General features: G+C 57.3%; 1 protein-coding gene across 1 annotated transcript in view; it reads right to left on the bottom strand.

Annotated features, from left to right (window-relative positions):
• The window catches only part of PLXNA4 (plexin A4), a 409,078-nt gene that overhangs the window by 7,821 nt on the left and 381,353 nt on the right, over window positions 1-19,904 (bottom strand). The window contains exons 26-31 of the mRNA XM_081800079.1: window positions 14,214-14,317; window positions 13,575-13,674; window positions 12,242-12,432; window positions 11,178-11,347; window positions 7,255-7,467; window positions 167-317 (exon numbers count right to left, since the gene is read on the bottom strand). Of these exons, the coding sequence (XP_081656205.1) occupies window positions 167-317; window positions 7,255-7,467; window positions 11,178-11,347; window positions 12,242-12,432; window positions 13,575-13,674; window positions 14,214-14,317 (929 nt within the window). The remainder of the gene's footprint in view (window positions 1-166; window positions 318-7,254; window positions 7,468-11,177; window positions 11,348-12,241; window positions 12,433-13,574; window positions 13,675-14,213; window positions 14,318-19,904) is intronic.

Raw genomic sequence — 19,904 nt, 5'->3', positions numbered from 1 at the left:
CAGTCTGTGCCGCACAGCCCCCAAGTCCAAGGTGGCAGAGCGTTTCCCCAGCAGGGGTGGGGGGCTGTCTGGGGTTCATGCCTGGTGCTCTTGTGCATAGGGACTGCTACAGGCAGAGTTTTCCGTCTCCGCTCCATCCTTCCCAGCAGGTGCCGAGCAGGCTCACCTCCTCGCTGTACTTGCCCACGTAGGAGAAGATCTCCGAGAGCGCGCTCATGGCGTTGAACTCATTCATGTGCATCCGGGACTGCTCAGCCAGGTACGCGTTCATGTCCTGGTCGCTGATGGCCGGCATCTTCCCGATGTCTGCGTAATACCTGCCGGGGAAGGGAGTGGGAAAGAAAGGAGCTGGAGCCGTGCACACGGAGTAGAGGAGAGATGGAAACTCCCAGCATGATGTCTGGGGCCAGTGGATGCCGGTGCACAGCCCCCTGGGGACCATGGTGGGCTCTCTCCCACCTGCGCTTCTGGGGCTGGCCCGGGAGAGCCCTCTGCAGCTCTGGATGCAGGGGCACAGATGGAAGGGACGTGGCCCAGACATGGTCAGAGGGTGAACGGGGAGCTGTCTCCTGCTTGGGGCTTGCTCCCAGCCACCGAAGAGTGTCCAGTCTGTCTCTGTGTCCTTCTGACACCTCCTCCCACAGACGCAAGGGCTGCCCCCCGCAGGGCCCGGAGGCCCTTCCAAGCAGTTGCTCGGCATCAATGCCCTCCCCTCTCTGGGGGTGACCCGGGAGGAGGGCGGGGCTGGGGGCAGCTTGGGGAGAGAGGCTGGCAGAAGGCAATCTGTCACTGTCACTTGCCGCGGTGCACCGCTGTCAACTGGTTAATTAGATGCCAACATTTACATTTTTAATTTCTGCAATTTGACATTTTCTGCAGCAAACCCCAGCTCCTCCGCCAGAGGGGAGTTGCGCAGTTTCCGAATGAGGACTGGAAGGACCCCAGTGTCCCCGAGACAGCCCCGCCGCCTCCCAGCCGCTTGCTGACTGTGGGCCGTGGAAGGGGGCCAGGAACCCACAAAAGCAGGGAGACATCAGGGCATTGGGGAGCACCCCAGCTCAGCCTGCGCTGAATGCTTAGGGCTTCAGAGCTGGGGAAAGCAAGCCTGAGAACCTGGAACGGAGGAGGGTGGTGGGACGGTCGCTGGGGACAGGGACTAGGCTGAGGCGAGTGATGCATCCAGGGCACAAAGTTTTAGGAGAGGGTCTGGCTCACCTGTGTAAGCGCAGGTGCCAATGACAGGCCCCGGGAGCTCCCAGAACTCAGGGCTTGAGCAGGCGACTGGAGGGGGCGTCCTCAGAGGCTCTGGGACAGTCTCACTCCTGGGCCCTGTGTCATTCCCAGCCCCCATCCCTCGGGGCACCCACCATGAATGCATAAGTCCTGTGCCGTCCCCCGCCTCTCCCCCATCCCTGACCAGGAGTCGGGTGACAGGCCGACAGAGGGGACACTCGTGTGTTACTCTAGCCATCACGCTCAAGGGCCTGCCATGGAATGACAGTTCAATTTGTTGCCAGAGCAGTTCTGGGCCGCCGAGGCCTGTAATGGCTGCCCTGCCCCAAGCCACGGTCTTGCTGTGACTGCAGACCTGTCGTTCATTCTAGAAACCTTCCGAGGGTGGCAGAGGGAAGGGGATGAAATCTGTGCACTCTGGCAAGGGAAGGGGCCGGTCGGAGGGCGCCTCCTCCACCTCAGAAACCCGGCCCCACACAGACACACTCGCCAACTGCTTTGTTGAGCTGATTGCATTTTGGCAGGAGGTCTGGGCCCGGGGTCGAGAGCTTAATGAAATGGCCTTTCTCAGAGGAGCCTGGGGCGTCAGATGAGGCCGTCCTGCCCTCAGCCTCACCTGGACTTCATCCTTCACAACCTTCTCCGGCCCCCCGCCCTCCTCACGTTCAGGGCCCTCCGTTCCCTGTCCTGTTGCACTGTGGCTCCTTCGCTCCGTCCCAAGGGCCCGCTCTCTTCCCGGCCTGCAGCCCACTCGTCGGCACCCTCAGGGTCCTCAGGGGCCTGGGCGATTTAATGACATTCCAGGTGTGAACGGTCCAGCGAGAGACTCGATTCATTGGCACTATTTCTGGAAGGCGATAAATGTCAGTGTTCCATTTTCCAGTGGAGACCCAGGGCTTCAGTGGTGGCTCCCAACCCCGCCCCTCCCAAAGACATGTGTGCCACCATCCGCTCACGGATTCCACGCCTCCAGAGCTGAATGTGCTCGTCGGGCTGGGTGGTCAGGTCACGTTGGGGAAAAGCGTGACCCGCTGACCTCCCTGGCTTCTCCACAGCCAGCAACCAGGCACTCAGCCAACACGCCTGAGTCCACAGCTTCCTCCCAACAGTGACGCTCTGTCATCTGTGGATGGTCACTCTGTCACCTGACCAGGTCCTCACCGACAGGACCTGACTGTCATCAGACACAAAGACTCCTGCCATTTCCGTCACCTGCTCGTGAAGCCTCTCACGAGTACCTGGATGGCCTGTCAGGCTTTTTGCATGTAGCACCCGGGCTCCTACCGCAGCCTTTATGGTCCCTGAGGTGCACGAGAGCCCAGGTTAGGGACCACTGTCTCCCTAGAAATAGCAGGTGCCCACCCCCCTGTCCCTTCAACATGGCTTGCCTCGGTGTGGGCCAGTCACCCGGGCTATTTCTCCAAAGAGAATATCTAGAAAGTGTGTCTGTGTGAGAAAGAAGAGGGAGGAAGGGGTTGGGAGTGGAGTGGGGAGAGGGCAGGGCTTCCACCCTTTCCATCTGAAGAAACGGGTGGTGGCCCACCTGGACGTGCTTTGCTTTATTCTAACAGTGAGCTCATGTCCACAGGCAGCAGCCCGGTTGCCTCCTGGCCGAGGCTGCTGGATTGGACCTGTGCACGTCTGTGGCCACACACTAGCCCATGAATGGATCAACCACACGTCCTCATCTTCGGCAAGTTCGGAATAGCTGAGCTGAGTCGCCACGGGCAGCTCAATTTTCTGGATGAGTGTGGGGCTTGGGGTCTGGCGGACACTCTGCCTGGTTCTTGACCCCAGCCCTGCGCGCTGCTGGCTGGCCCATCCACCCGACGGGGCGTGCTGAGCCCGTCTTGACCTCTCCTCGCTCCCCTCCAGGGCTGTGCCCCACCACTCCCCAGGCTTGCCAGCGCCCCTTGAGCCTGATAGTGACCTTGCCCTGGGTTCCCTGGCTCTGTGGGTAATTGCTTCCTTCTCCGCTCCCGCTGGGCCGGCCTTTGCGCTGGGCTCCGCCACGGAGAAGGCTTATTGATTGTGAAGAATGCAGTTATGCCCCATTAATGAACCTCAAACAAGTGTTCTTATCAGCGGGCTGTGCGGTGAGGAAGGGAAAGGTCAGCCCGGGGTTCCTGAACTTGAACTTCCTCCCGTGGGATTTCTGCCTGCAGGTGAGCCCCTTCAGAAGGGACTGGTGCTCTGAAAGTGCCCCAAGTGCCCCCCCTCTAGCTGGCCAGGGTCTGGCAGGCTGGCCAAGGCCACGCCTGCTGAGGAGGGCTGGGTCCCACCACTGGCCCTCCCTAGCCTTCTTTGTCGAGTTCGCTCCTACCAGACGGGATGCCCGTACCCGTGTGGGTCCTTGGGGAGCTGCTGTAAAGGCAGGGCCCCAGAATGCTGAATTTCTGCTGTCGACCAGTCTGTAGCAGTCTACATTTATGGGCTTCTGGGGGATGGGCCCAGTGTGTGATGGCGGGTGTCTCAGCTCTGCATTACCATGGCTCCAGTGATCCCCAAAGTGGTCTCCAGTGCCCTGAACTCTTAGAAGAACAAAGTTTTGTCGTCCCTTCAGACACCTCAAGGATGAAGGCGTAGACATGAAAAACGCTTAGAGCCTGATGTTCTGATGTACAGACACGTGGCTTGCAGGGCCCTGCACAAAAGTCTCTTCCTCTGAGAACCATTCCCTGACCTCTCCAGGCCCAGCGGAATCAGGCTGTCACTCCTGGAGCCGCACCATTACAGCTCATGGGGCTTGTTGAGTGCCCCTCCGTGTGTCTTCCTTGACAACAAGAGCCACGAGGGAAGGGTCAAGTGTAATATATGCCGAGGGTCCCATACACTCCTGATGGAGACCATAAATGTTTGACCCATGGATTGATGAATAAGTTAATAAAATGTCTATACTTCACCTCCACTATTGCTCCCAGGGTGAGCTGTCACAATTTTATGTTTTGAATGGATGGCTTCCTTAGGGGGCATTTTTAAATATTTAAAATTCTTAACCTTTCTCATGCTGTGACACACGTGATAGATGATACTCAAATGTGTGGCGCACCCCAGTCCAGTTCTGAGCAGGTCAACGGTGGTGCCACTCCACTCATTCCTACCTGGAATGCACCTGCACTTGAGAGCAGGTGAGAGAGGCTAATGCTGCCACAGGAATAACCTTGAGGCTCTTCCAATTTAAAATGAGAGGAAATCACCACCTAACATCATTTTACTGCTCTTGCTAATGAAATAGAAACTATGACTGTTCAGGTCACACTCTTCATGGTGACACCAGTGAGTTCTGCTCTATGAGTGTAGTGCTTGATTGCTCCTGGGAACCAAGAGATCCTTCTCCCTTTCTCTAGATGTGGCCATAAGCAAAACCCCGAATACTTGGACGGAGGCAGCAGACACTGGGCGTCTGCAGCGGGGCCACTGACCATTATTAGCATTGCAAGGTATTTGGAGGCAGGAATGGGATGGGAGGACGAAATGGGAGGACGGGGTTGGGGGAGGATGGGTAGATGAAGAAGTTCTAGGAGCTACAAGCCAGCGTAGGTGTGCCAGAATGATCTAGGCTGTTCAACCAACAGAGTTGGTGAAGCCTCCAGAATCCACATGCTTCCCGCCTGCTCTGCAGAGGGGACCAGCCAGGGTAAACCCTGTTTCTTAGCTGTGACGGGACAGACGGCCCTCCCCAGATGTGTGTAGGGTGCCGTCTACCGCAGTGAGTCACTGAGCCTGAGTCCTAGGTGGGCTGTCTGCAGGCTCAGGCAGTGACATTACAAGTGGGTGAGCCCCGGCCATGAGACGTTGGCTTCTACCGTCATTCGTCTAGACTGCAGGCTGCCAGTGCCCTTGGTAGGCCGAGGTGGGAGACGGGGCTCCCTGCGGACCACGAGCGAGTTCTGTGCGTCTAGGCTTCACCTTCCAGCCAGCAGACAAGCTCGGAGGCCAGGCTCCTCGGGCAGTGACGTGGAATCGATCCATCCATCACCAAGTGGAGAGGCACTCCAGACTCGAGCTCCAGACCTGTTCACACCGTCTCCTAATCCCTCCGCCTCTGTACCTCGTCCCAGAATGAGGGGAGAAAGGGTTTGGGTGGGATCTCAAGCTAGCGAAAGATGACTCTCCCGAGAGTGGCCGTGGTTGCTAAGAAACTGGCGGGAAAAGAAATGGAAACCATCGAGCCACTCCTAAAAATAACCCAATGGACCAGGCTTCCTCATGACCCGTGGCAGCTGCGTGGCACAGATTTCAGTTAGCACCAAGCAGCAGGAAGGCCATCAGCCCCGCGCATGCATCACTCTCGCCCCTGCCTCGCGAACTGTGTTCTGGGGAGCGTCCTCTCCGCAGATGTCTCGGCAGTGCCCCCAGCCCCGCACACCCCCGCTTCCTTGCTCCCTGCCTGAGGTCCCAGCTCAGCGACGCCGCACCAGTGCCCGGATCACCTGGCCCAGCTGCTGCCTCTTTCCTCCCTCTCTTTGCTGAAGACCACACAGGAGGGCTTGTTTCTGGCAGCTCTATTGTCAGAAGAATGAGCCACCATCTACGTGGAGGGAGGTGAGAGCCTCTCGTCGTGACTCAGACATAATCCGGTACAAGGACAAGAGAGCTCTCTGTTGGCCGACATCGATGCCCACCTCACGCATCAGCAGGGAGGGGTGGGGAAGATCTCAAAGAACAAAGGGGAGCGGAAGAACAAAATGCAATCCCTTTGAGCAGAACCATGTTACTGAGATGGCCAGGACTCCACGGCCTCTTAGTTATTCCCTCTTTACAAGGGCAGGCAATTTTCAAGTATGAACACACAGACTGTCTCTTTGCCACAGGTGAAATGATCCTGTTGAGTCTGTCTCCAGTTACTCAGTCAAGAACAATTTTTGGCATCTTTTACTCTTAAAAAAGGCACCAAATCTGAGCTTCCATCCAGGTTTCCTGTTTTAAAGCTACATGGTAAAATCAGGACTGCCATGTGGAGTTGTGCAGGTTGTTCACTGCACAAAGGTGCCTGGCTGGACAACCGGTCCATCACTCAACAAACCATGCACCCTGGCCTGGGCTTCCTCCAGTAGGAAAGGGCACTTTCCTCAATTCACACAGAGGCACCATATAGGTTGCCCTAATAGTAGAGAAGTGATGTGGGAGTCAGCTGAGTTTGGGGATCAACTCTCCTCTTGGCCACTGAAGTCATCTTGGGCTGATTACTTAGCCATTCTGAATGTATATTTCTTCACTTTCATGGGCAGAAAATGAGGTTATAATCCTGTCCTCTTATATCCCAGGGCTACTGGCATGAATAAATAAATAAAGCTTTGGCTGATTGCCTAGCTCAGGTGCTTGGTATGTGGTGCTGATTGGCCCGGACAAACCACTGATGTTCTTCACCAGGAGTTAGCTTTGCATGAAGATGGGCTCCCCAGCTTACGGGTGGCCCTCCAGTCACGGGACGCTGCGTGAGACAATGACTAGGTCTATAGGTCTATAGGTCTATGGGGCTGAGGACTAGGTCTATAGGGCTATGGTGGCTGAGAAGGCACTGCGGGGCACACCCAGGGCATCAAGAGCTTGTCTTGGGGAGCTCAGGGACTGGGGCAGAGGGAAGTGTCAGAGTGACAGCGACATCCCCGCCGGACGTGGGGGGACTTGCCGATGGACAGGGGCAGATAGGCAGGGGACGCCAGACTTTCTGTGCAAGATGTTATTCAGTCCCTCGAAGGTTTGTTTGTTTTGTTTTGGTGGGGATTGGAGCAGGGGCTGTATTTCCTTCCTGGGCCTGGAGGCATTTCAGGCATGGAAAGATCTGGGGCCCTCCGTGCAGGGAAGCAGAGCCCAGTGGGACCTCCAGCCAGGGGTCTTGTTTCAGCTGACAGTACCATTGGGCTCATGGGGGTGTGGGCACTGCAATCACAGGATCGGGCTTTGTGAACGACCTGTCTGTAAGCACCGGCCCATTTTGGAGGGGATGGGACCCTTAATCAGGGCCAGTGGCTTGCTGCAGCAAGGGGCCCTGCCTTGGCTCCCAGGCCCAGCACTCACCTTTCTACCCAGTTCTTGTAGCTGGGGATGTCCTTGGCGTAGAGCAGCTTGTTGGAGGGGGAGTCCTTGCCCAGCCGGTGCTCTGATGTGGAGCAGGAGTCCATGAAGGTCTGGGCCACCACGGACAGGCAGGCGTCCGTGATGCTGTTCTTATGGATGTCAAACACAAACTGGGGGTTCTTGATCATGTTGACCCAAAACCGCAGGGGCAGGCTGTGTGGAGGGAAGAGGCAGACGGTCAGAGAACACAGGGCAGGAGGCTGTGGCGTAGCCCGGAGAGTTCTCTGGAAAAAGAGAAAAGGTTGGGAACCAACTGTTCTTAAGCAAAGCCTCTGCCACTAACTTACCTGCCAGGAAACCGAGGATCAGCCAGGCTGGATAATCCACCCACAGCTAAAATGTTGATGGGCCCTGGAGAGGGCTTGGTGCCCGGCCTACACTGCGGGCCTACAACCCTCCCTGGTAGCCCAGGGCTTGGGACTCAGAGGTAGCCAGGACAGAGTTTCTGACTCTGTTCCACTGTCCGCCCCCTGTGCTGGATACAAGGCATCTCCAGTTGGCAAACTTTAAAGCATAACCTGGAATATAGGCTTTGTGTCTTATTCTCTGCCATCCACTGTATGACTTGGAAGAAGGCACATCCTGCCTGCCTGCCTGCCTGCCTGGGAGCATCAGCTTGATCCTACACAGTGAAGGCCCTGGGGCTGAGCACTTTAAGTGTAGCTAACTGATTTCTCCTCTGTGAGCTGGCATGCTAGAAACCCACGTTCACAGCCTTCAGCTGCTCCCTCGTGTTCCCTCCTTCCCCTCCCTCCTTCTTGCACTTAGCACCTACTGCATACCAGGAGCTAGCTAGCACCTGGGGATACGGTGTGAATAAGAGACATCCTCTGCCCTCAAGAAGCCTGCATTCTGGTGGGTTCGTGGGGGGTGTCAGACAAGCCATCGAGTATGTGCTCTGAGAACTGTCAGTGCTAGAACCCAGGGACATACGGGGTCTGATGTGGGGCACAGGGAGGTGTCGTCCAGTCTACTCGGAAGCGTCCAGAAAGTCTGCACAGATGGAAAGGCACTTGATGGTCTGAGTTTTAAAGATGCACAGGTGTTCCTTAGCTGGAGGAAGCCTGGAGGCAGTGGGAGAGGAATCAGCTAGACCAAGACAAAGAGGGGAAAACCGTGCAGTGTGGTCTGATAACTGCAAGTCACTGTCTGGGTTGCCAGAAAGGGTCCTGGGGCGTCGGGAGAAAGCGCCCACCTGCTGCCTTCGGCCACGCTCGGCTGGCTCTCCCATCCCGTGGCTTCCATCCAGCCCACTGGGATGCAGAATAGGAAGCGGGGCGGCACCAAGCAAGGGATGGCCTCTCTCCCTCCCTCTGCCCCTGTCTGCTCACCTCCTGCCCTTTGCCCTGAGCTTTAGTGTTTGGGTTGCTGTCCTCACGGCTGCGAGTAGTTACAGTGCTCCTATGTGTTTGGCTTGCCTCTTGGAGCTTAAACTCTTGGAACTACTTCCTTCAGTAAGGCGAGCACGCTATTCCTCTCTGTCGTATCTTCCAGCAGCCAGTACCTCATGTGACAAATGCTAAGATACAGAAAGACCCCCTATTCAAGACTGCCAGTCAATCAACAAGTGTTCCCTTCCCACAAAGAGTGCGGTGCGGGGCTCGGGCAGGCAGCACTGACCATGTTCAGTGGCGCTCGTCGCATCCTGGGAAATAGGGAATAGGAAATAAAGGGATGGCACAGAAAAATTGCGACACGCTGTGAAGGTCAGGGTCCTCGTAGGTGCCCGGGAGACCGCGACAGCTAGGATCAGAGCTCCGGATCAAGGACCCCCACACCCGTCCGCACCTTCCTGTTTCTGGAGGTGCCACCCAGAAGAGGGACGCCGCTGTCCCTCTCTGCCTCGTCGTTGTTCCTCCCAACACTCCCCCTGCGTCAGCCAGCTGTGCTGACCGGCCAATCAAACAGGGACGCCAGGGCATCACACCGAGGCTCCTGCCTAATGAAATATTAGCATAGTATTAACATTAGTGGTGGCACTAATCTCTGGTTGATTGCAGCCACTCAGGCGAAATGAGCAGGAGGTTTATTTCAAAGAGAAAAGGTAGGGGGATTGTCGAGGAAGGGGGGTGGGGGGGGGGACAAGGTGGGTTACAACTTTGGCCAGGAAAACAGAAGTCATCTTTTTTCTCTCAGGGACAAGGACCTCTAAGCCAGCACGCAGATCTCACAATTCCCAGGCGAACTGCTTCTTGCCTGGGCAGCGAGCAGGGTCAGGGGGCGTGTGTCCTTTGGAGCAAGACCCGGAGCCTGCTGCTGACTCTGGTACTGGCCTGGAGTTCCTGGTGAGGACAGCAGGGTACTGGGGAGAGCTGGTGTGAAGGGAAGGCCGGCCCCACGCCAAGGGCATCATGGCATCATCCTTGGAGGTGGCCCTGCTCCTGCAGGAGGTATGGGCTGAAAGCTAATGGTTTAGACACCATCTCTAACTTGGGGTCTGCTTGTAATGGGCTAGGAGGGCAGGTAGGGGTGTTTTGGAAAGACCCCTCTCCCCAGCCAGGACCAAGAGCCAGGCCGGGCAGATCATGTCTTGTGTCATGAAAGCTGCTGACATTCAGATGAGGTGGTCATTAAGGGAGGCTTGCTGCCAGAGAGAAGCAGATTGGGTAGGCCAGGGACGTGGCCCTCGGAACAGCTCCGAAGAGTCGTGCTCAAAGGATGGGCAGAGCTCAGTGCAATCTGAGCCAGAGGCGGGCACGGGGACACACCAGGCCTGGCAGGCCTCCCACAGGGAAGAGGCTCCACCCAGTGCTCTCGCACTAAATGAGGAATCCAGATTCTAAGAGTCTTATTTCAAAAAGGTTGCAAGAACTCCACAGTGGAAGATCATCTCTCACCCGAAGTTAAGGTGGGAGTAAACCCAACTCTTTAGTGCGATGCTCCAAACTTCTGTTCTGCCGGCTTTTCCAATTTCGGCAGAGACAGCACTAATCCTCAGGTGAAAGAGAGGAGAAGCCAAAGCAGACGACATGAGATGAGCTTTTAGTGCCACTTCTGACTTCTGTCATCTGTGTTCGGGTCTGGGGCTGCAGCTGGCTGTCGGGATGGCTGGCTGCACCCCTAGTGCCCGTCCCAGCAGTCGGCAGCTGCTGGGCAGCAGGTTTGTGCTGCCTTGGAAGAATATTCTGGGGAAGAACAACCTGGGACGGGGCTGTTTAAAAGCTACAGGGAGGTGAGTCTGGAAAGGATGGGACTAAATAGAAGCCAGCCTTGCCCGAGGGAGAGCCCTCAAGTAGAGACCACCTTGGCCCTGTATCGTCATCCATATGGAGCCACGGCTTTGTGAAAGGTTCCACACCAAGCGCCGAATGCTGCTGTCTGACTTTGCAGTTGCAGACGGAAACCCAGAGCATACACACGCCAAGGGAAAGGGGCATATGTGGTACCGGAGAGAGGGACCACAGTGGAGACACCTAGAATGTCAGGACAGAATCCTGCTGTCTTGTGGTCTCAAAGACAGACGAAGCAGATTTGAGAAGGTCTTTTCCCCAAAGGGAGTTTGGAAGAGGAGTTTGGGGGAAGAGAAGGAAGACCATTGCTTTTCGAATAGAACAGAAATACCTTTTGTTCGCCTAGATGACTTAGGTCAAAACTGTGCTCGAGAGTCACTGTTAGGTGCTGCCCTCTAGGATCGGCTGCCCACATGCATCTTCTCCCATCGCACTGGCCTCCCTGTCCCACCAGCTCCCTGCCTGTCTGTCGCCCACTGAGGCCAGGGGCCGGCCCGATGGCGTCTTCACGCTCAGCGTCCGAGAAGTGAGAGCGGAGGCGAGCACGGGGATGGGAGAGGGTGCGGAGGCCGGGAGCCCGCTCCTGCTCCGAGGGCCTGCCTGCGGGGGCAGGGGGGCCCCGGCCACACTCACCAGTTGCTCTTCCAGGTGTGGCGGACGTGGGGGTCGTGAATGCCGTGCTTGTCCGCCTGCTCGTCCAGGAAGTCGAACATGTACTTGATGGCCAGGGGCAGGGCGGAGCCCCGGTGTGCCGTGCTGAAGATGGTCTCGAAGAGGTCGTCCACAAACTTCTGCAGGGTGCCCTGCGGGCGGAGGGGCGCCTGTTCAGACACAGCCCTGCCCAGGGAGCTCTGAGGCCGGGTTTTAAGATCTGCCCGGCGGCCCAGGAGAGGGGATGGGAGGATGGCGTGCAGCCTGGCCCACCGCGGTGAAACCCGGTGAGTGCTCGCATCACATCCCCCCCAGGCTTCATCTGTCTCCAACTGCTTTAAATCCCCCCTGCCGGTGCAAAATAGAATGCTGATGACTGGACCTAAGGAAGCCTTCGTCTGCCAATAACACGGGTGGGTGTAACGCCCTTTGGTGGTGTTATTTTCGCCCCTTTCACAAATGCTCAGGAACAACTCAGTCGGTCAGAGCAGACAAACGCAATCTGCTGGTTCTGTTGGGGCATTCTTCACCCTGGCCAGTGAACACTTCCTCGCTTGGCTCTGCCCAGAGCAGGGCGCAGGCCAGCCTCACGACTGAAAGGCTAACGGCCGGCACACAGTGTCCCCAGAAGCGGGACTGGAATGGTGCCTGGAAGGTCACCGATGGAGCCCCCGTGTCCCTCCCTGGGGAAGGTGTATGACACCCACGAGGAGTCATTCTCTGGCAGAAGGGCATGAACAGATGTGACCAGCGTCCCTATACGTGGGAACGGGCGCAGAGAAGGATGGAAACCAAGCTTCCGCCTGCATGCCAACAGCGGGGGGCACGGGTGGGGTCTGCCTGGGGCACTGGTGGCCGTTCCAGTCATCTGCAGGGTTGAGGGGGATTCTGCGGTTCTGCGCGGGGGACGAGTCCCGGGGCCGAGTGCATAGCAGAGGGGTCCTGGCACAAACGCTAGCTACCTGCCGTCTCTGAGGTTTTGGTGACGTGACGGGGTTCCTTCCCAGGCCCCACACATGCCCTGAGCCCTGTGTGAAGTCCCCTACCTTCGTGGCCAGGAGACGTGTCAGATAGATCTCAGACACCATCTTGCTCCCCCGGTCGCCCTCCTTCTGGTCCCCGTGCTCGTGGTTCTTGACCAGATGCCACATCTTGACTCCGCTCTCCAGGTCGGGGGTGATCATGGGTGTGCGCGAGCGGAGGCTGTCGGGGCTGCCCGTGTACCGGATCATGTTTTCTGCCAACGCAATGACCCCGCGCGCGTGAGGCCGTTACGTTCCCCCCTGCTGCCCCCCTTCCAGCCATGGCCAGTGCTGTCTGATCCTTCCTGCCATGTGCTGGTGCCTTGCTAGCAACCATTCCTTGGAACTGGGATGCTTTGCCCGCCACCTCCAGGAAGCTCTGCAAGGCTGCTTCAACCACAGAGATTCCTCGCCCTCCTGTACTTGCATCTCTCCAGCCCTTAATTATTCGATTTCTAAAAATAGAAGCCTGTCCCTTGTTAAACTGTTCCTTGTAAGATATCTGAGGTGACGTCTCAGGATGTGTTCTGTGTGGCCAGCTAAGGAGGAACGGAAGAGCAGGCAGCCTGCTCCCTTCGTGACTGTTGACCAGCTGAGTAATCGCCCCGTCACCTGCTTCCCTGCATCCTCCATCTGGCCAGGGTCAGTCCTTCCCACCTGCTTGCTGACATGTGGGGTGTGGCAGAATGGGTGTGGTGCAGAAAAGATGAAGGTCCTACTGTGTGCAGGCTCCGCTGTGTTTTCTTCTACTTATTTTTACCCTGAGCCTGTGAAATCAGTAACCTTTTCATTCCCTGTTTTGCTGGGAAGACCAGGTCTTAGAGCAGTCAGGCAGCTGGCCCCAGAGCTCACAGGTGGAGGCAGAATGGGGCTTCACTGGGGGCTCCCAGCCGGCTTCCAGCACCTTCTCCCCCACCCACTGCAGAGCCAGAGACCTGGGTCTGCACCTTCCCTCAACGGCCTCCGAAGTGTGACCTTTACACGTCTCTTAGCTTCTGTGCATCTGAGTTATAATTTGCTAATCTGCATAATAGGGGGAAATAATAATTACTTAATTCACTGATTGTTACGAACATGACGTGCGATAATGAATATCACAAAAGTGAAAGCGTCGTGTAGACTGTAAGGTGCTCATGAAGGTTAGATTTTCTTCTTATTTTCAAGGGTGAAGGTCCTGTTCCTGCACCCGAGTTCCAGAATGCGGAGACTCCTCCCCGCTCAGGCCCTCCGCAGCGACGGTCAGCCTGCCTGCCTCCTGTCCAGGGCTCCCATGCCTTTCAGCAGTGCTGCTGTTGTGACCGTCACCATGGACAAGCTCGGGCGTCCTCTCCTCCCCGGGATGATTCGGAGAACTCACCATATTTACTCGCTGAGGTCCTGGAGACTGTGGAGTTGTTCACTGCATTGTAGGCTGTCACCTGCTTGGACACTAAAGCCACCACAGAACCGTCTGGCACCTGCAGGGAAAAGGCTTCTAAGAGCCTGGGCACAGAAACTCTGCCACCTCAGGGAATAAGGACAATCAGAATTCACTCGGACCTCAGGGGCAATCACAGAGGACCGGGGGACTTTGGAGGCTATCGGCTTGGCTTTGACGAAACAAGACAGACCTGAACACTGAGTAGTAGCCTACGCTGAGGCTCCCTCTTGGAGCAGCTCTGGCAAGAGCTTCTCACCAGCACCCTCCTTCCCCATGCTTCCCTGGCAGGGCACCCGGCCTCACACCCCAGGGATCATCCAAGGAAGGGCCTTTTCTTGGGGACTTGTCCACACCCTGCTGGAAGCACGCATGTTGGGATCCTATCTCCAAAAAGGTTAAGGTCTCCTGGCTGGGGGACATCAAGTTTCCCTGGGTCACTAAGGGATCAGAAGTGCTGGCGGACAGGGGGATGTACAGCTTGGTGTCCAGCCTCTGCGGGAGCCTGTTATTCAAGGCCCGAGGCTTGGAGGGAACTGCGGGTTAGTGAGCTCCACCCCTCCTGCGCAGTCACCCCACCTGGTAATGGGCCAGGGTGTTCAGTCTCTTCCAGTCATTCTCAATTTTGGTGGTGATGTCTTCATCCTGCAGGATCATCCTCGCCCCGCTTCCTTGTCGCCACTCTGCAGGGAGAGCAGTTGCATCTCAGAGAGGCCCTTGGGCCCCTCTTGCAGGGATCCCGAGGGCCCCAGGGTAGGCGGCTACACGGTACCATCTGGAGCGTGCATCCATGGACAGACAGGTGCAGGCAGATGCTCCCTGAGGAGCAGGGAGAGGCTCTCAGTGCAGAGGGGTCCTGAATTCCTGCTCTGGCCCTCATCCCAACTAACTATGGGACAAAAGCGGGATAACATCACCTGTCCTCCCCTGCCCACCTGTCCCCGTGAGTGGCCACATTGGTGAGTAGATGTTTAGTGAGTACTGGCTGAATGGATAGGGCAGGCCAAAGCAGCAGCATCACCACCACAGGCTCGCGGGCTTGACTGCAAGGTCGTGGAGCTGATGAGACCAAGCCTGCAGGCTCAGTCTGGGTGCACCCTGGTCCAATTCCAGGGGCGCGTCCTGCACCCAAAAGCCGGCAGGTCGGTCACCCTTGGCAGGGAGGCTGGGTGAACATGTGTGCGGAGGTCAGCAAAACCCGTTCTCATGCCCAGGATCAGCCCATCCCCACGGAGCTGATGTGGATAGCGGCATCTTGCTGATCTATCCAACACCTAATTATTTGATGCTACAGGTATGTACTTCTAGCCGTACGTTCTCCTCAAGGGCCCAGATGCCCACAATGCACAGGCTCTCTGCTAGACCCCACGTGGGGACGCAGGAGACTGTTTCTCATCGACCACATTGCCGTCACCCCCCGTGGTACAAATCACATGGAGATGAAGACGCGCACACTCCGGTCTTCAGATACACGCACATGGAGCCCCAGGTGCGCGCCAGGCACACACCCGCGCTCCAGTGCACGTGCACGTGCACACCCACACACGCACATATGTTCACATGCGCACACCAGAAAAGAAAAACAGCCTTTTAAATTCAAATGCATTCCCATGGGTTGCAGCCGGAAAGCCCCGAACCCGGCCTCTAGGCAATCGGCGCAGACATCGCTGCTTCTGAGCTGTGAGGGAGCCCCGGGATTCACAGGGCGCAGTGGGGTGCTGGCCCGAGTCAGCCGACATCCTCGCCTCGCCCCGCCGTGTACGGTTCCGATGGCTGAGCTGTGGGCCCGCCACCGGCCACCTCTGCAGCACGGAGGGCCCCGAAGCCTCCCTGCCTTGTGCCCGTGGCAGGTCCAAGTGCTACTGACGGGGACCAGGCCCAGGAAGGGAGCTGCTTGCCCTGAACAGCAGCAGACATGCTCGCAACACCCCAGTCCCTGCTCCATTCCCGCGCTCGCCTGCTTTCCGGTCCGAAGCTTCCCGCGGTGCCGGGCCGTCCCAGGAACGAAAACACACGGATACCGCGCGTGTTCACGGCAGCAAAGGGGCCTCACTAGGTGCGTGGGGACTGCCGGTCATTCAGTCCCGGGGACGGCACGGCTGAAGTCGATCGCGCTGCTTAGGGCCCGGGGGCAGGTCGGGTAGGACGCTAAGGGCGGGCACAGAGGCGGCAGGGTTGGGTTTGTTGGGTCTTCTGCTTTTGTTTTTCATTTTCTGTAGGGATGTAGGGATGCAGGGCTTTGTGAGTGGCGGGGCCAAAGTCGTGGCACATCTGTCAGCTGATACGCGGTAAGTCCGACTCCTGGAGGCCAGCCTGGAGCCAAGGAATAGGGCAGCGGCGCGCTTTAGCCCGGTCCCACGGCAGGCCCTAGAGGATGAAGCCTCTTGGGTCTCCCCCGCTTGCCGGTGAAGCACCAGGGCCGTTAAGTCAGAGGCTGCGTGGTGGGGGCGGTACAGAGACAGCGTGGGTGCACAGCAGGCCGTGCTCTGCACTCCCCACACGGGGGCTGGAGGAGAAGCAGGGAAGAGCTCTGGGTGTTACGTCCACGGGCTGGGCCCGAGGGAGAAGGAAGTCTCCTCCACTGAAGTGGCTGTGGGCTTGTCAGGACTGGTTGGGGACCAGCTTTCTGGTTTAGCAGCCGCCCTGGTCCGCTTGCTGTTGGGAGTTGTAGCACAACTCAGTGGGACCTGAACAAGCCACATCGCCGGGTGGACTGAGCAGTGACAGCGGGTGACCGATTCTGGACCCCGATGTAAGGCTGCCCTGTTGCACAACTCCCCCTGAAATTGTGCAGTGCGCAGCCTGTGTGGCTGTCCTCGGCAGCCTTGGTTCTGAGTCATGTCCGATAATTATGCAAGCAAGTGAAAATCAGTCTGTTTCTCTGGCCGCAACTGAAAAAAGTAGGGCAGAGTATGGCCATGCTTCCCCCAGGGCAGTCAAGGAATGATGGCTTGTCCTTGAGAGTACAAAAATTTGATGCTGCTAGATGCCTACTGCAGGGCTGGTCCAGCACCAGGGACATAGTAAGTACCTGAGTATTTATTAAAGGAATAATGAATAAGTGAAGGAGGGAAGGAAGGAAGGAAGGAAGGAGAATGAGTGAGTGAGTGATGGTGGCCTATTTTCCAGGCAGTATAAGAGAATTTTCTGCCTGTATGTTGGTGTTCACAGTGGGCAGGCACAGAGTTGCAGGTGGAGGTAAACAGTGAACTATCCTGTTAGCAACCCAGGTCAAAGGTTGTTCTGAACTCCTCAGACACACAACCAGGCACAACCAGTGCCAGAAGGAAGGTTGTCTTAAATTATCATCACTCATCCTTCTAATTTCATGACCAGGAAATGAAAGAAACAGGTTGGGAAGACAGATGCAGAGGTCCGCACCGCCAGGCCACTGCTCCTCCTGATAACCAGCTGAGTTCTCTTCCCCGGGGCACTTGCTGGGCTCCCTCTCTGGGCAGGACACTGGACAAGGTCATCTGGAGACAGTGACAGAGGAACTCCCATGCTCTAGGTGTTCCCCGGACATGGACACGGCTCGGGGCACTGCAGTGTGGCACTTGCCACATCTGTCTGTGTGTCAGCCACGTGTCGGGATGTGGGGGAGGGTGTGAGGTGGCAGGCCTGGAACCCTGAGCCCTAGCGGGTCCCTGCTTCCCCTCAGCTGCCTGCTTTCAGCTCTAGGAGCCCAAGAAGGCCGCCGGCAGTGTCCCTCGGGCCCCAGGAGTTTCCTTTCCATAAATCGAGTTGCACTGTTGGTGCGGACTGATGTGCAGTGAGCTCTGCAGTGGGCAGCAGGGTGCTCCGGGGCAGGCAGGAAACATGCTCTGCGTTGATGCCAATGTGTGCTCACCTTTTCAGGGGCCATGAGAAGAGACCTCTGGTGGGGTACCAACAGGCGGGGGGGGGGCGGGTAGCAACTATGGTCTTTTAGCTATTATCCCCCAAAGTTAGGAGTATTCCCCCAGGTACCAAGATGAGGATAATGAGCTGGAGTCAAGGAGAACCCTTGGCCCTGCTTTAAGAGCTCTTGAGCCTATTACCCTTATTGCCACAGAAACACTGGCTTGCCCTGGAATATGAGAAAGGTAAACAAGTGACGTTCTCCGTCCTGACGGATGGAAAGCCAGAGAGGTGGGGGCCAGCTGTTGACAGCCCCATCCCTGGGGCCTGCAGGAAAGAAGCAAGGCTATGGGGCACTTGCTGAGCTGAGCCAGGATGGAGGGGGGCGTGCGGAGTGCAGCAGGAAGGCATGGGATTCCTGGCACCTGATAATTGGACTGGGCTAACATGGAGACTCATCCCCGAAACTCCCTCTTCTCTGCCAGGGCCCTCAGTTTGACCTGTTGGCCTGAACACAGTTCCACTTCCGAGTTACACTTTCCTTCCTTTCCTGAAACCCCTCATCCAGACCAGCCATGGGCTCTGTTCTCCCCAGACTCATCATGGCATGTCTCAAGAAAACCAAAATAGTGGACATGGGCTCAGCTCTCCGGGGTGCTCTTGCTCTGCTTTGTGACCTTGTCTTGCCATGAGCATGAGCCCGGGAGCTCTGCTGAGTCATGCCAGGGCCAGGAAGGGACAAGGTCGAGGGCCAAAGCGTCTGGCTTCTCCCTGTCTCGGGAGCCGTCCATCCTTAACACGGCATCGCTGGTTCTGGCAATCTCATCCCTGCCCGGCAGTGAGGAACCCGAGAGCAGGCTGGACTGGTTGAAGGTCACCTTCAGATCTGAAGGACAGCGGCCTGGCGCGCTTGGCGGTCTGTGTGGCTGTTCGGTCAGGCCAGGAGGCCCCCCCAAGCAAGGGCGTATCTCATTTTGTGCTCCGTGTACTGTTGCATATTCAACATATGCTTAGTTTTAATGACAGTAACGAAAATCAATAGAACCCAGCCTCCCAATCCCAAGTTCAGCACCCTTCACCAGACAGGCTCCTTCTGTCTTGCCTATAAAAACAGCACTAAAAATACCTTTTGTGTCCCCACCTTGCTATGTATGTATGAGGTGACCCCGTTAGAACAGCTGAGGGGTGAGGAGACAGCCAGGCCAAGGCCAGCGTCCTCCAGGTGAATGCCCAGCCTCCAGACAGCTTTGCCTGCCCCTGGGGCACAGAGAGAGACTGGAAACTACCTCCAGGCACCAATGATGGGGGACGCTGAGCTCAGGGACGACGGCCCCAGAGAATCCTGAGACAAGGCGCGCTCTGGACCAGGACACATGGGAAGAGGCATCTCCTGCGGCCACCGTGCAGAAAATCTCAGAGCCCCATTACACACTCATTCCAACACCATCTGCCCAGCACCGACGGCGCACCAGGCCCTGGGCGGGTAGCGCATGGCACCTAATAAAACCAAAGCCCTGGTTCCTGAAGGGCTCCCTGGGTGGAGGGCTGGGAGGGAGCGTGACAAATCACGGGCCCAGGATTGGGGCTGGGTAGAGGGGAGAGTGAGCAGCGTCTGGGGAGTGGGGCAGGGATGGCTGTGGGGCTGAGGGCTGAGGGGCAAGCGGGGCGGGTGCTCTGGTCCAAAGGGGCCACTTACGTGATGCTTCAGGGGGCCCCATGAAAGGAGAGGCCGGAGAGGCATGTGCAAGTCAGGAGTGGGTTAAGAAAGCTCTGGCAAGCCAGGCTAAGGCATCGGGGGTGAGCTGCAGGCCAGGGAGATGGGGTGGTTGAGAAGGGGGAGCTCTTGAGGGACATGGAGGTAGGGATGGCTGCCCTTGGCCAAGGCAGAGGGGACTGGGGTGTAGATGTAGGGGTGTTCAGGAGGTAGACCACACAGTGCTTGGAAATTCTCTGGGAAGAGGGGATGGGAGCACCATGACGTGTCCCCCAAGTTTTGAGAAGGTGGCTGAGGGATTAGCTGGAAGCCGGGGCATAGAGGATGGGGGGCTTCATCTGCAGGACAGCCCTGGAAGGAGGCCCGGGCCCCAAGCACATCCCTGGCCTGTCTCCTGGAGGGTCCCCTACCTCCCAGCAGGTGCTATGCCGAGAGGCCTCCCCTCCCTGGAGCACGAACCTGCACCAGCTCTGGCCCTTGTGGTGTGAGATGCAGGCAAGGACACATGTATGCACACACACAGTCACACACTCATAGATGTATGCACACACATATTCACGCGTGCACTTCATTTTACCTTAAGGTGGGGACTCAAGGTTTGCAAACCCCGCCCCCCCTTTCCATTCTTTCTATCAGCACATCTCGTCAGACCCATCACAGAAGCTTTGGGAAGGGCTGACCTGGACAGGCAAGGGAGGAGGGATATGCTCACCAGA

Source organism: Leptonychotes weddellii, chromosome 12, assembly GCF_054177405.1.
Source record: "Leptonychotes weddellii isolate Sample4059 chromosome 12, ASM5417740v2, whole genome shotgun sequence".
Taxonomy (NCBI): domain Eukaryota; kingdom Metazoa; phylum Chordata; class Mammalia; order Carnivora; family Phocidae; genus Leptonychotes; species Leptonychotes weddellii.
This window is presented reverse-complemented; position numbering and strand designations above follow the sequence as displayed.